Genomic DNA, 16,788 nt, shown 5'->3' with positions numbered 1-16,788 from the left:
ATTTCTCCCTTACCTTGCTCCCCCATTTTTTGTCCACTCTGCAGATCAATGCTCTCTGGTCCGCCTTCCATTGTCTTTTCTTTTACCAGCAGCAGATCAGGCTTCCCATCCTCCATGTCTACTGACTGTAAGAGATACAGAGTGAGAGGATGTTGGATCAAGAAATCTGAAATGAGTACCCTGCTATGGAGCATCTTCTGATTGGACAGTGAAGGAAGGCTATGAGTACAATGTAAACATGTTTGCTGATTTGATACTATGCAGAGATGCTAGTTTGCTTTGATTAGATAAGATGAGGTCTTATCTGCACTATCTGATATCTAGATTCTAAGAAATCTTTAGGCGCTGACAATCTGGATCCATATGTACTCAAGTGTGCGGCATCTATTAATTGCTGGTGTAGTGACGCACATTTTTAATCAAACATTTGTCGTAGGAAAGATTCCTAAATCTTGGAAAACAGCTTTTGTTTTACCCCTCCTCAAGGGAGGTGATGGTAGTGAATTGGATAATTATCGGCCCATCTCTAAGCTCTCCTGATCGGCTAAACTTCTAGAGTCATTGGTGAATAGGCAACTACAATCTTTTTTAACTGTTAACAATACTCTTTCTAGTAATCAATCTGGCTTCAGACCTAAACACAGTACTATTACGGCCACTGTACGTGTTGTAAATGAAATTACTAATGCCCTAGATAATAGAAAGTACTGTGCCGCCTTGTTAGATTTATCTAAAGCTTTTGGCACTGCAGATCATGCGATACTTTTGGGTAAGCTGTCGTCAATAGGACTGGGCCTGGATGTCTGTCGTTGGTTTCATGACTATCTAAAGGATAGAAGTCAGGCTGTTAGAGTCGACGGAATCCAGTCAGAGCCATTGGAGTTGGTTAAAGGGGTCCCACAAGGTTCTATACTTGGTCAATTTGTAAGTCGCTCTGGATAAGAGCGTCTGCTAAATGACTTAAATGTAAATGTCAATTACTGTTCACTCTCTACATAAACAATATCGGTGATGAGATAAGAAAGTGTCAAATTCATTTATATGCTGATGACACTGTCATGTACTCTATCGCTTCAACGGCTGACCAAGCATTATCACTATTGGAGACAGATTTTAAGATATTACAAGGGTATTTTATACAGCTGAAACTTGTTTTAAATGCAAAGAAAACACATTTTATGATTTTTAATAGGTTCAAAAAGTTGGCTGAAAATACACTTGCACTTACGAGCTTAGATGGTTCTCGAATTGATCAGGTCTTTGCATATAAATACTTAGGGATATGGCTGGATGATAAACTGTCTTTTAAAATGCATATTGACGAACTTTGTAAATGGCTAAAAATCAAGCTAAACTTCCTCTATAGAAACAGGACATGTTTGTCCTCTACAAATAGAAGACAAATTGTGCAAGCTACTTTTATGTCTGTTATAGATTATGGGGATATTATTTACTTGCATGCTACGGCATCAACACTTAAATCGCTGGATTCTACTTATAATTGTGCGCTTAGGTTTATTACGGGTGCTAGCTACAGAACTCACCACTGTGTTTTATATCATAATGTGGGTTGGACTTCGCTGTCCGTGAGACGAGAACAACATGCTATCGTGTTTGTCTATAAAGCACTTCTGAATAAGCTACCTTCTTATTTATCATCTCTCATCAATATTAGAATTAGAATTCCTAAACCCAGGTCTCAAGCATGGATTACACTTGAGGCCCATGCGATTTCCACAGAGTTGGGTATGACTGCCTTTTCCTGTTACGCTCCTTGCCTATGGAATAGCCTGCAGACTAAACTTAAAACTTGAGACTCTTGTCCCCCTGTTGCTCATTTTAAATATTTATTGGAGCATTTTTATTTTTGTATTGTTTGTAACTGTTTCGGGGAATGCAAGTTCTTGTGCTGTTAGTAGAATAACCTGTGTAAATGAAATCTATTGCTGTATTTTTGTTTGTTTTTTTGTGATAGTTTTGTTTGTCTTGTGTAGTTTTTTAATCATTGTACCTAAACTGTATGTGTAAACATGTATATGCAGGGCCCAGCTGTAAAATAGACCTTGGTCTTAGTCTGTGTTCCTTGTTGAAATAAAGGTATAATAATGACTTCAGTCTTTAATGGTTTGATTATTCAAAGGCATGGTCCCACACTTGATAACCCCTTACATGTGTTGATATTGGCCTATATGGATAGGGCCAAATTGAAATGTTTCTAACAGAAGAACTGTACAAAGCATATGATTTACCATGGTAGCAATTGAAAGAAAACACTTTGGAGATTATATGGAAATTATAAGACCAAACGTGAGGACATAACAGTTCACCTGACACAAAACTGAATCCAAAAATGACACTGTTGATTTGATGTGCATTTTACATTTACTGTACTTTTCACAGCATTTGTCAATAACTAAATCTGAAAATACTCTGGATACATTCAGTAACATAATAAAACATATTCATTGAAACGTTGGAGTAGGTGCACGATAAGAAAAACCTATTACAAGGGTTTGAGTGAGAAGTCTAACTGGTGTCTCTCCAAGTGGCCACACACCTCTCCAAACTGCACAGTTCCTAAGTAGTTTCAATGCATTTTTATTACGCAAAGAAAAAGCCTTCAACTACACTACATGGCCAAAAGTATGTAGACACCCCTTCAAATTAGTGGATTTGGCTATTTCAACCACACAAAAAATATTCTATATGTGTAAGGAAGTACTTATACATTTGCTTAGGTCCAACCTCTGATCGTTCCAATCATTTTTACATGCTAAAACAGGATAAAAATTGTAAGAAAAATAAGAAAACATGTCAAATCATACGTAAACGTTTCCCTCAAAACCTTCCCCTCAAGATATTTTGGAATGTTATGCTGCGATGTGTATAAAATCAAGCATGCAGCCATGCAATCTCCATACACAAACATTGGCAGTAGATTGGCATTACTGAAGAGCTCAGTGACGTTCAACATGGCACCATCGTAGTATGCCACCTTTAACAACAAGCAAGTTAGTCAAATTTCTGCCCTGCTAGAGCTTCCCTGGTCAACTGTAAGTGCAGTTTGTGTTATTTACTTATGGGCTATAGGACAATAGGCAAGCAGCTTGGTGAGAAGGCAACAACTGTTGGTGCAATCTTTAGAAAATGGAAGAAGTTCAAGATGACGGTCAATCACCCTCGGTCTGGGGCTCCATGCAAGATCTCACCTCGTGGGGCATCAATGATCATGAGGAAGGAGATGACCTGAAGAGAGCTGGGACCACAGTCTCAAAGAAAACCATTAGTAACACACTACGCCGTCATGGATTAAAATCCTGCAGCGCACGCAAGGTCCCCCTGCTCAAGCCAGCGCATGTCCAGGCCCGTCTGTAGTTTGCCAATGACCATCTGGATGATCCAGAGGAGGAATGGGAGAAGGTCATGTGGTCATATGAGACAAACATGGAGAACTACAGGAAACGTATGATCTCTGTAATTGCAAACAAAGGTTTCTGTACCAAATATTAAGTTCTGCTTTTCTGATGTATCAAATACTTATGTCATGCAATAAAATGCTAATTAATTACTTAAAAATCATCAATGTGATTTTCTGTTTTTTGTTTTAGATTCCATCTCTCACAGTTGAAGGGTACCTTTGTTCTCCCAACCTATCCAGTTGGGAGAACAAGTATTTGATATACTGCCGATTTTTTATTTAGAATTCAAGGCACACTTAATCAGCATTCTGCAGAGATACACCATCCCATCTGGTTTGTGCTTCGTGGGATTATCATTTGTTTTTGAACAGGACAATGACCCAACATACCTCCAGGCGGTGTAAGGGCTATTTGACCTCAACCGAATTGAGATGGTTAGGGATGAGTTGGACCACAGAGTGAAGGAAAAGCAGCCAACAAGTGCTCAGCACATGTGGGAACTCCTTCAAAACTGTTGTTAAAGCATTCCAGGTGAAGCTGGAATGGAGAAGCTGGAGAGAATGCCAAGAGTGTGCAAAGCTATCATCAAGGCAAAGCGTGGCTACTTTGAACAATCTAAAATCTAAAAGATTTTTGGGTTACTACATGATTCCATACAGTTGAAGTCGGAAGTTTACATACATTTAGGTTGGAGTCATTAAAACTTGTTTTTCAACCACTCCACAAATGTCTTGTTAACAAATTAAAGTTTTGGCAAGTTGGTTAGGACATCTACTTTGTGCATGACACACGTAATTTTTCCAACAATTGTTTACAGACAGATTATTTCACTTATAATTCACTGTATCACAATTCCAGTGGGTCAGAAGTTTACATACACTAAGTTGACTGTGCCTTTAAACAGCTTGGAAAATTCCAGAAATGTATGTCTGGCTTTAGAAGATTCTGATAGGTTAATTGACATCATTGGAGTCAATTGGAGGTGTACCTGTGGATGTATTTCAAGACCTACCTTCAAACTCAGTGCCTCTTTGCTTGACATCATGGGAAAATCAAAAGAAATCAGCCAAGACCTCAGAAAAATAATTGTAGACCTCCACAAGTCTGGTTAATCATTGGGAGCAATTTCCAAACGCCTGAAGGTACCACGCTCATCTGTACAAACAATAGTACGCAAGTCTAAACACCATGGAATCATGCAGCCGTCATACCGCTCAGGAAGGGGTTTTGTCTCCTAGAGATGAACGTACTTTGGTGCGAAAAGTGCAAATCAATCCCAGAACAACAGCAAAGGACCTTGTGAGATTACAGCTTCCCTCTGATTATCGTATTAACCCCTCGTTCCATGTGTCTCTCCTCAGGCTGGTGGTAGCTGGTCCGCTCCAGGAATCTGAGGTGTGGGAGGTCCCTCCTCCCCCTTGGGACATCGAGGGGGCCCCGGCGTACATAATTCGTTCCATCCTGGATTCGAGGCGGGGCCTTCAGTACCTCATGGAGTGGGAGGGGTACGGTCCAGAGGAGAGGTGCTGGGTTCCAGTTGCGGATGTTTTGGATCCCGAACTGCTGCGCGTCAGGGGGGGGTACTGTCACGACCACCGCTGAAGTCGGCTCCTCTCCTTGTTCGGCGTTCACCGTTCGACGTCACCGGCTTTCTAGCCATCGCCGCTCCCTTTTTCATATGTCCATTTGTTTTGTCTTTTTCCATACACACCTGGTTTTCATTCCCCAATCAAGCTACATGTATTTAGTCCTCTGTTCCCCATCATGTCTTTGTGTGTAATTGTTCTTTGTTTTTGGTGTATGTTCACGCGCAATACTTTTATAGTTTATGTTCCGTGTTTTTGGGCACTTGTGTCATTTTTTGTGCCTATTGTTGAACGGAATAAAAGTGCTCATGTTTACTCTACTCTGCTCTCCTGCACCTGACTTCGACTCCTTTACGCCGCCATAACACATAAAATACATATATAAATAAACAACTTAATTTTATTTTACTCTATTATTTTCTACTAACCCTACCTCCCCTTATTGGCATAAAACTAATGAACAACAACATTTTAGTTTCTACTTCCAGCTTATAAATCCATAAAAGTGCTAGAGATACTGTTGCATGTAGGTCTAAATTATTTATGGATTGTTCATTTAGAGTGATGAAAAAACATTATTTTAAGAACTACAAAGACTCCACAGCAATTACATGTGGTGCAAGAAACACTGAATTGCTGTTTTTTTTCTATCATCAAGACACCTGCTGGTAACTTTAAGCTGGTTAAGACGTCTCCTAAATACTGTATCTGTCAACTAGGCATGGCTCTTATCACTAAAGAGGCTTCACGCATAGCTTTTATTTTTACCCATCACAGTAAAATGTATCTATTCTCAGCACTTATGACAAATATTCTACTCGGAGACGCTTTGTTAATACAGACCCTGATGTATACAAAAGTGTCTCAATGGAAGTCTCAGAATGAAAAGTCCCATTTTGTGTTTATTCAACATAAACAAGTTTTAAATACACAAGAAAACCACACATACACGTCTCAACAACAACAAAAACGTAAAGAACTTGAGAAATTGAACTTGAGAAATGTTCTCATTAACCCTTTACACTTGTGGACATTTGTCTATATGGAAAGGGCCATATTGAAATGTTTCCAACAGAAGAAATATGTAAATGTATATGCATTCCCATGGTAGCAGTTGAAAGAGAACACTTTGGTCTGATCATTTCCCCATGATCTCCTAAAGGTGAGGACACAACAGTTCACCTGACAAGACTCAATCCAAACATGACACTTGATTTCATGTTCATTTTACTGGACTTTGCCACATTTGTTGATTACGAAATCCGAAAATACTCTGGATACATTCAGTAACATGATAATTATATTGGAAAAAAGGGGGTAGGTGCAACATAAGACCAACAAATGACAAGGGTTTAAGTGAGGACTAACTGGTGACTCCAAGTGGACACACACCTCTCCAAACCGTGCAGTTCCTACATAATAATTATCTTTTATGATTCAAGGAAAGAGCCTTCAAATATAAGGTGCTTTTTGAGCTCCCCTAGCTTCGATGTTGAGGAACTGAAGCAATCACACTTCTATTTATAAAAAAATATTTAAAAAATTACACAGCCCTCTGTTCCCATCATAACACAATTACTATCGTTGTTTAAGCAATGCAAACATTTTCCGTTATAAATCTCAATCTGGGTCAGGTGGGCATCATTTTAAATCTTGTTCTTTTCCCAACACGATCTTAGTGTATTCTTCTTTTTTGGGGTAGGCACAAAACTACCTCCATACTTCCAATCATTGTTTTAATCAGCACCGGTTACCTTCTGACAAGTCCTGTGACACTTATGGGGGTCGTAGAGCAAAACGGAGAACATCATGTTCGGAAGCGCCTCATCTTTCCATAGAGGGGTCATATTAGTTTGCAGGCAAAACCGTTCGGACGCTACAGACGTTTTTGTGAGAAGTGTCGTGGAATGATTGTAAACAAAAAGAGAGACTTTTTAGATTTCTTAAACAATCTAACTGTATTATTTCATTCCTGCAGTAATGGAGCTTGTCAACAAAAATGTGCACTTCACGTTTCACATTTGAAAACCCGTGTCATTTGGGGTATCAACGTTCGTCATGTTTGATGTACAGTGACAAGGATGACATATGTCATACCCTGGGTTGTCCTGAACAGAATGAGCATGTTTGTCGTATTGTGAGGAAAATTTGAAGTGGAACACGCACTTGAATGCACTTATGACTCCATTCTACGCGCACCAAAATGCAGATCTGTTTGTCTAAAGTGCCTTATCAAAGCCTAACACTGTAAGACCGTATTTTAGAACTTAGCTAGTCATGTTGGAAATATAATAAGCTTTCAAATGATGCCCCGGAACCAGATTGAAATGCATAATGGAAAGTTCTTGCATTGCTTAAATGCCTTGTCTAGATGCAATATTCTACCCAAAAATATTCAACACTAAAATATGTTACTCTCGGTACTCCAAATGCATCTGTAGAGATTTCCTGCTGACTACAATTAAAATTAATTATCTTTAACGTAGGGTTTGATCTAAAAGTCAGAAGATATCGAGTGGAATGGTTACTTTCTTTGTTATAGAGTGGAATGGTTTTTCAGCTGGTGTATCCTGAGGTAGCTCTTCTCTGAGAACCTCTTCCTGCAGTGCGTAGGAGGCCTCTATCCCGTTTGGACCTTCAGGTGCATCTTCAGCTGGTTCTGGCAGGAGAACTTCTTTTCACACTGGGGGCAGCTGTAGGATTACTCCCTTGTGTGGACCCTCTGGTGCCTCTTCAGGTGACCAGCCTGGGCGAAGCGCATGTGACACTGGGTACAGCTGAAGGGTTTCACCCCTGTGTGGACCCTCTGGTGCCTATTCAGGTTGGAGGAGTGGGAGAAACTAGCCTGGCAAAGGTGGCAGCTGAATGGTTTCTCCCCCGTGTGCATTCTCTGGTGGATCTCCACCTGTTTGGGGAAACTGAAGGCTTTCCCACAGAATGAACACGGGAAGCGCTTCTCTTTGCCACCGGATCTACTGATAGCGTCACTACTACTGTCATTTGTCAATGGGCTTGTGTAGCCATTTAGTGTTGATGCCCTGGCATTGTCTGTCTGGTTTAACATTAGGAAAGTATGAGGAGGATGAAGGCCAGGGAGTGTCTGTGTTGTCGCAGGGTCCATGTTCCAGTTGATAGATCCTATTGAAGGATGGCTGAAGGCAGCACTTGTTAGGGAGTTAACCTGAGGCGCCATCAGTCTCTCTGAATCACAACTATAGGAGCAGGATGGAGCATCGCTAGCCGAGTCTGTATCTGTTCTCTTCCGCCGCATACTGACACCTCCCCGTCCCTGCAGACCAAATCTATGCCTCGCCTCAGTCTCAGCCAGTCTGTTGTCATGGAGATTAAGTTTGGTTGTTGTTTTGTGTTCGACTGTCTGTTTCTGGTTGTGGTTAACAGTGTTGTTCCCCAGCCCAGAGTTGAAGACGCTGTCCCATCCACTGACCTCCACTATGTCGCTTCTGGTCCTGACCTGCTCGGTGATGTCGTCCCCTGGGCCCTTGGCTGCACCAGTCTGAGAATCCAAGATGGCCACCCAGTCTCTGTTAGTCTCCAGCAAACCACCTGCAGGAAGCGGTTACAAAATACTTTACAAACATGGCAGAGAACTCTACATATGGAGTTTTTGTTTGACAATCACCTGGTCAAGTTCATACATTATAATTTGTTTAAAACAATAGTCAGGTGCACTTGAAGATCTATTTCTGTATGTGGGCTATATGTCTTTCTTCCTTACCTTGCTCCCCCATCTTTAGTCCACTTAGCAGATCAATGCTCTCTGGTCCATATTCTATTGTCTCCTCTTTGACCAGCAGCAGATCAGGCTTCCCATCCTCCATGTCTACTGACTGTAAGAGATACAGAGTGAGAGGATGTTGGATCAAGAAATCTGATATGAGCACCCTGCTATGGAGCATCTTCTGATTGGGCAATGAGGGATTGCTATGAGTATGATGCAAACATGTTAGTTGAATTGATTACTTGACACTAATGGTTTGATAATTCAAAGGCATAGTCTCACACTTCACACAAAATGAATCAAGATCTGGGCCAGTATCCACAAAGAGTCTCAGTATCCATCAAGGATCAGCTCCTCACCTACATAGTCTCATTCATTATGATCTATGATCAGCTCTGAGACACTTTGTGGATACGGGCCCTGAACTAATACCATTCAGACAGTAGTTCACAGTAGGCTCACCTCAGTGAGACTGTGTGTGGTCCTGTGCTGCTCAGCTGGTTCCTCTGTGGGTTCAGGAGGAGGTGTAGTCTGGTTGTCCTCCATGACCATGGTCCCCTCAGGGTTCTCCAGACCGTCTTCACACCCCTCCTCCTTCACCAGCAGCACCTCTGGACCCTCCTCCTCCTGGAAGTGACAGGTGATACAGATTACACAGACATACACTCCCTCAGGTACCTACACATGCACAGATAATAACTTTCAACATGAGTGTTTATCCATCCCAGCTATATTTGAGTCCTATACTGTAGATACAGAATGACTTCATTATTGTTAAACCCATCATGGTGGACATAAATATGTTGTGGGTAAAAACAAGTCAGCTATCATAAGTTCTAAGTCCCCATCAGACAAACCTGACTAAACTATTTTGACGTGTACAGTAGGTGTTTGTTAGTATGTGGGTATGTGTAGGTATATTTTAGTATTTGATTATAAAGCACGGTTGTATGTATGCAGAATAGGGTGAGATCAGATGTGATGTATACTAAAGAGAGTCTTAATGAAAGCCTTAGAATGAAACGTCCCATTTTGTGTTTATTAAACATAAACAATTTGTAAATCCACGATATGAAATCCACACATACACATCTCAACAAAGAATCGGCATAATTTTCGCCTTATTTAAACAGGTTGGCAACTGCGACCTGGCCAAGATAAAGCATAACAGTTTGACACATACAACAACACAGAGTTACACATGGAATAAACAAAACATACAGTCAATAATGCAGTAGAAAAAAAGAAAACAGAAAGTCTATATACATAGAGTGCAAATTAGGTAAGATAAGGGAGTCAAGGCAATAAATAGGCCATTGTGGCGAAGTAATTAAAATATAGCAATTAAACACTGGAATGGTAGATGTGCAGAAGATGAATGTGCAATTAGAGATACTGGGGTGCAAAGGAGCAAGATAAATAAATACAGTGTGGGGATGAGGTAGTTGGATGGGCTGTTTACAGATGAGCTATGTACAGGTGCAGTGGATCTGTGAGCTGCTCTGATAGCTGGTGCTTAAAGCTAGTGAGGGAGATATGAGTCTCCAGCTTCAGTGATTTTTGCAGTTTGTTCCAGTCATTGGCAGCAGCGAACTGGAAGGTAAGGCGGCCAAAGGAACAATTGGCTTTGGTGGTGACCAGTGAGATACACCTGCTGGAGCGCGTGCTACAAGTGGGTGCTGCTATGGTGACCAGTGAGCCGAGATAAGGCGGGGCTTTACCTAGCAGAGGCTTGTAGATGACCTGGAGCCAGTAGATTTGGCGGCGAGTATGAAGCGAGGGCCAGCCAACGAGAGCATACAGGTCGCAGTGGTGGGTAGTATATGGGGGCTTTGGTGACAAAACGGATGGCACTGTGATAGACTGCATCCAATTTGTTGAGTAGAGTGTTGGAGGCTATTTTATAAATGACACCGTCGAAGTAGAGGATCGGTAGGATGGTCAGTATTTCAAGGGTATGTTTGGCAGCATGAGTGAAGGATGCTTTGTTGCGAAATAGGAAGCCGATTCTAGATTTAATTTTGGATTGGAGATGTTTAATTTGAGCCTGGAAGGAGAGTTTACAGTCGAACCAGACACCTTGGTATTTGTAGTTGTCCACATATAAGTCGGAGCCGTCCAGAGTAGTGATGCTGGACGGGCGGGCAGGTGCGGGCAGTGATCGGTTGAAGAGCATGCATTTAGTTTTACTTGCATTTAAGAGCAGTTGGAGGCCTCGTAAGGAGAGTTGTATGGCATTGAAGCTCGTCTGGAGGTTAGTTAACACAGTGTCCAAAGAAGGGCCAGATGTATACAGAATGGTGTCGTCTGCATAGAGGTGGATCAGAGAATCACCAGCAGCAGGAGCGACATCATTGATGTTACATTTACATTTACATTTAAGTCATTTAGCAGACGCTCTTATCCAGAGCGACTTACAAATTGGTGCATTCACCTTATGACATCCAGTGGAACAGCCACTTTACAATAGTGCATCTAAATCTATGTAAACAGACAAGAGAGTCGGCCCGGAAATTTAACCCTGTGGCACCACTATAGAGACTGCCAGACGCCCGGACAACAGGCCCTCCGATTTGACATACTGAACTCTATCAGAGAAGTAGTTGGTGAACCAGGCGAGGCAATCATTTGAGAAATCAAGGCTGTTGAGTATGCCAATAAGAATGTGGTGATTGACAGTCGAACGCCTTGGCCAGGTCGATGAATACGGCCGCACAAAAATGTCTCTTATCGATGGCGTTTATGATATCATTTAGCACCCATGACCAGCTCTGAAAACAGATTGCATAGCGGAGAATATACGGTGGGATTCGAAATGGTCGGTAATCTGTCTGTTAACTTGGTAAAGTGTATTAATTTTCTCATTAAAAGTGCCCAGGGAATTGTATTCTGCAGTTGAATGGAATTAATGTACTAGGCATGTGTGAACATCATATAGCCTACACCAGTGTTTCCCAACTCCAGTCCTCAAGTACCTCCAACAGTACACATTTTTATTGTAGCACTGGACAAGCACACCTGATTCAACTGGTCAACTAATCATTAAGCCCTCTGAGTTGAATGAGGTGTGCTTGTCTGTGGCTACAATGAAAATGTGTCCTGTTGGGGGATTTGAGGACTGGAGTTGGTAAACACTTGCCTACACAGTACAAACACTATGTAACAGACTTTATAGGCTTATACTGTATATGCCTTATACAGGGCCTTCAGAAAGTATTCATGGACCTTGACTTATTCCACATTTTGTTGTGTTACAGCCTGAATTCAAAATGGATTAAATAGATGTTTCCCCTCACTCATCTACACACAATACCCCACAATGACATTACATTTACATTACATTTAAGTCATTTAGCAGACGCTCTTATCCAGAGCGACTTACAAATTGGTGCATTCACCTTATGACATCCAGTGGAACAGCCACTTTACAATAGTGCATCTAAATTGACAAAGTGAAAACATGTTTTAGAAAATTTAGCAAATGCATTGAAAATTTCTCCTTTACATAAGCATTCACACTTCTGGGACAATACATGTTAGAATCACCTGTTGCATCGATTACAGCTGTGAGTCTTTCTGGGTAAATCTCGAAAAGCTTTGCACACCTGGATTGTACAATATTTGTACATGATTCTTTTAAACAATTGTTCAAGCTCTGTGAAGTTGGTTGTTGATCATTGCTAGAAAGCCATTTTCAAGTCTTACCATAGATTTTCAAGACGATTTAAGTCAAAACTGTAACTAGGCCACTTGGAAACATTCAATGTCGTGTTGGTTAGCAACCAGTGTATATTTGGCATTGTGTTTAAGGTTATTGTCCTGCTGAAAGGTGAATTATTCTCCCAGTGTCTGTTGGAAAACAAAACAACCAGGTTTTCTTCTAGGATTTTGCCTGTGCTTAGCTCTATTCCTTTAAAATGTATCCTAAAAAAAACTCACTAGTCCTTGCCAACCACCACGGCCAACACCATGCTTGAAAATATGAAGAGTGGTACTCAGTGATGTGTTTGGCCCAAACATATTCAAGACAATTTCTTTGCCACATTTTTTTCAGTTTTACTAGTTGTGCCATATTGAAAACAGAATGCATGTTTGGAATATTTTATTCTGTACAGGCTTCCTTCTTTTCACTCTGTCAATTAGGTTGGTATTGTGGAGTAACTACAATGTTGTTGATCCATCCTCAGTTTTCTCCTATCACAGCCATTCAACTCTTAACTGTTTAAAGTAGAGGTCGACCGATTAATCGGAATGGGTGATTAATTAGGGCCGATTTCAAGTTTTCATAACAATCGAAAATCTGTATTTTTGGACGCCGATTTAGCCTTTTTTAAATTATTTTTTTTTACAACTTTATTTAACGAGGCAAGTCAGTTAAGAACACATTCTTATTTTCAATGATGGCTAGGAACGGTGGGTTAACTGCCTTGTTCAGGGGCCGGACGACAGATTTTTTACCTTGTCAGCTCAGGGATACAATCTTGCAACCTTACGGTTAACTAGTGGTGTGGGGGCTGTGCTTTGGCAAAGTGGGTGGGGTTATATCCTTCCTGTTTGGCCCTGTCCGGGGGTGTCCTCGGATGGGGCCACAGTGTCTCCTGACCCCTCCTGTCTCAGCCTCCAGTATTTATGCTGCAGTAGTTTATGTGTCGGGGGGCTAGGGTCAGTATGTTATATCTGGAGTACTTCTCCTGTCCTATTCGGTGTCCTGTGTGAATCTAAGTGTGCGTTCTCTAATTCTCTCCTTATCTCTTTCTTCCTCTCTCTCGGAGGACCTGAGCCCTAGGACCATGCCCTAGGACTACCTGACATGATGGCTCCTTGCTGTCCCCAGTCCACCTGGCCATGCTGCTGCTCCAGTTTCAACTGTTCTGCCTTACTATTATTCGACCATGCTTGTCATTTATGAACATTTGAACATCTTGGCCATGTTCTGTTATAATCTCCACCCGGCACAGCCAGAAGAGGACTGGCCACCCCACATAGCCTGGTTCCTCTCTAGGTTTCTTCCTAGGTTTTGGCCTTTCTAGGGAGTTTTTCCTAGCCACTGTGTTTCTACACCTGCATTGCTTGCTGTTTGGGGTTTTAGGCTGGGTTTCTGTACAGCACTTTGAGATATCAGCTGATGTACGAAGGGCTATATAAATAAATTTGATTAGATTTGAACTAGTCCAACGCTCTAACCACTTGCCTCACGAGGAGCCTGCCTGTTATGCTAATGCAGTAAGAAGCCATGGTAAGTAGCTAGCTAGCATTAAACTTATCTTATAAAAAACAATCAATCAATCATAATCACTAGTTATAACTACACATGGTTGATGATATTACTAGTTTATCTAGCGTGTCCTGCGTTGCATATAATCGATGCGGTGCGCATTCGTGAAAAAGGACTGTCGTTGCTCCAACGTCTACCTAACCATAAACATCAATGCCTTTCTTAAAATCAATACAAAGAAGTATATATTTGTAAACCTGCATATTTAGCTAAAAGAAAGGTTAGCAGGCAATATTAACCAGGTGAAATTGTGTCACTTCTCTTGCGTTCATTGCACACAGAGTCAGGGTATATGCAACAGTTCTGGCCGCCTGGCTCATTGCGAACTAATTTGCCAGAATTGTACGTAATTATGACATAACATTGAAGGTCGTGCAATGTAACAGCAATATTTAGACTTAGGGATGCCATCCGTTAGAGAAAATACGGAACGGTTCCGTATTTAACTGAAAGAATATGATATAGTTACCGGATTCGACCATATTAATGTCCTAAGGTTCGTATTTCTGTGTGTTATTATATTATAATTAAGTCTATGATTTGATAGAGCAGTCTGACTGAGCGATGGTAGGCACCAGCAGGCTTGTAAGCATTCATTCAAACAGCACTTTACTGTGTTTGCCAGCAGCTCTTTGCAATGCTTCAAGCATTGCGCTGTTTATGACTTCAAGCCTATCAACTCCCGAGATTAGGCTGGTGTAACCGATGTGAAATGGCTAGCTAGTTAGCGGGGTGCGCTCTAATAGCGTTTCAAACGTCACTCGCTCTGAGACTTGGAGTAGTTGTTCCCCTTGCTCTGAACCATGTTCCTGGTTCGAGTCCAGGTAGCGGCGAGGAGAGGGATGGAAGCTACACTGGCAATACTAAAGTGCCTATAAGAACATTCAATAGTTAAAGGTATATTAAATTCAAATCGTATAGAGAGAAATAGTCCTATAACTACAACCTAAAACTTCTTACCTGGGAATATTGAAGACTCATGTTAAAAGGAACCACCAGCTTTCATATGTTCTCATGTTCTGAGCAAGGAACTTAAACGTTAGCTTTCTTACATGGCACATATTGCACTTTTACTTTCTTCTCCAACACTTTGTTTTTGCATTATTTAAACACGTTTCATTATTTATTTGAGGTTAAATTGAATTTATTGATGTATTAAGTTAAAATAAGTGTTAATTCAGTATTGTTGTAATTGTCATTATATAAAATACATTTTAAAAAACGTCAGAATAATCTGTATCGATTTTTTTTGGTCCTCCAATAATCGGTATCGGTGTTGAAGAATCATAATCGGTTGACCTCTTGTTTAAAGTCACCATTGGCCTCATGAGCAGTTTCATTCTCTCTGGTAACTGAGTTGGGAAGGACGCCTGTATCTTTGTAGTGGCTGGGTGTATTGATACACCATCCAAAGTGCAATTAATAACTTCACCGTGCTCAAAGGGATATGCTCAATGTACAGTATTTTTATATTTTTAACCCATCTACCAATAGGTGCTCTTCTTTGTGCGACATTGGAAAACCTCCCTGGTCTTTGTGGTTGAATCTGTGTTAGAAATTCACTGCTCGACTGCTCGACTGAGGGACCTTACAGATAATTGCATGTGTGGTGTACAGAAACAAGGCAGTCATTCAGAAATCATGTTAAACACTACTATGGCAGACAGAGTCCATGCAACTTATTATATGACATTTTAGCAAATGCTTACTCCTGAACTTGTTCAGGCTCGCAATAACAAAGGGGTTGAATACTTATTGACTCATGTGCAGACCAGCTGGCTGGCGTGTTTACGGACATATTCAATTTCTCCATATCCCAGTCTGCTGTCCCCACATGCTTCTAGATGGCCACCATTGTTCCTGTACCAAAGAAGGCAAAGATAACTGAACTAAATGACTATCGCCCCGTAGCACTCACTTCTGTCATCATGAAGTGCTTTGGGAGACTATTCAAGGATCATATCCCCTCCACCTTACCTGCCACCCCACTTCAATTTGCATACCGACCCAATAAATCCCCAGACGATGCAATCGGCATCACACTGCCCTATCCCATCTGGACAAGAGGAATACCTATGTAAGAATCCTGTTCATTAACTACAGCTCAGCATTCAACACTATAGTACCCTCCAAGCTCATCATTACGCTTGAGGCCCTGGGTTTCAACCCCACCCTGAGAAACTGGGTCCTGGACTTTCTGACAGGTTCCCCCAGGTAGTGAAGGTAGGAAACAACATCTTCACTTCGCTGATCCTCAACACTGGGGCCCCACAAGGTTGTGTTCTCAGCCCCCTCCTGTACTCCCTGTTCACCCACGACTGTGTGGCCATGGACACCTCCAACTCAATCATCAAGTTTGCAGACGACACAACATTAGTGGGCTTGATTACCAACAATGATGAGACAGCCTGCAGGGAGAAGATGAGGGCCCTTGGAGTGTGGTGTCAGGAAACCAACCTCTCTCTCAACATAAACAATACAAAGATGATGATTGTGGACTTCAGGAAACAGCAGAGGGAGCACCCCCTATCCACATCGACGGGACAGTAGTGGAGAGGGTGGAAAGTTTTAAGGTCCTTGGTGTACACATCACGGACAAACTGAAATGGTCCAACTACACACAGTGTGGTGGAGGCGCAACAGCGCAACTTCAACATCAGGAGGCTGAAGAAATGTGGCTTGTCACCTAAAACCCTCAAACTTTTTAATTGAGAGCTTCCTGTCGGGCTGTATTACCGCCTGGTACAGCAACTGCACCGCCCAGAACCG

The 16,788-nt window shown here is 41.5% G+C and overlaps 1 protein-coding gene across 3 annotated transcripts in view; it reads right to left on the bottom strand.

Moving 5' to 3' along the window:
• Positions 1–16,788, bottom strand: part of LOC118363011 (zinc finger protein 624-like) — a 57,639-nt gene that overhangs the window by 2,980 nt on the left and 37,871 nt on the right. The window contains exons 4-7 of one of the 3 annotated variants that reach the window (XM_035743766.2): positions 9,207–9,371; positions 8,742–8,853; positions 8,451–8,569; positions 14–125 (exon numbers count right to left, since the gene is read on the bottom strand). In XM_035743766.2, the coding sequence (XP_035599659.2) occupies positions 14–125; positions 8,451–8,569; positions 8,742–8,853; positions 9,207–9,371 (508 nt within the window). The remainder of the gene's footprint in view (positions 1–13; positions 126–8,450; positions 8,570–8,741; positions 8,854–9,206; positions 9,372–16,788) is intronic. The other 2 variants (XM_052485241.1, XM_052485242.1) reach the window with 2 other exon arrangements.

Source organism: Oncorhynchus keta, chromosome 29 (assembly GCF_023373465.1).
Source record: "Oncorhynchus keta strain PuntledgeMale-10-30-2019 chromosome 29, Oket_V2, whole genome shotgun sequence".
Taxonomy (NCBI): Eukaryota; Metazoa; Chordata; class Actinopteri; order Salmoniformes; family Salmonidae; genus Oncorhynchus; species Oncorhynchus keta.
This window is presented reverse-complemented; position numbering and strand designations above follow the sequence as displayed.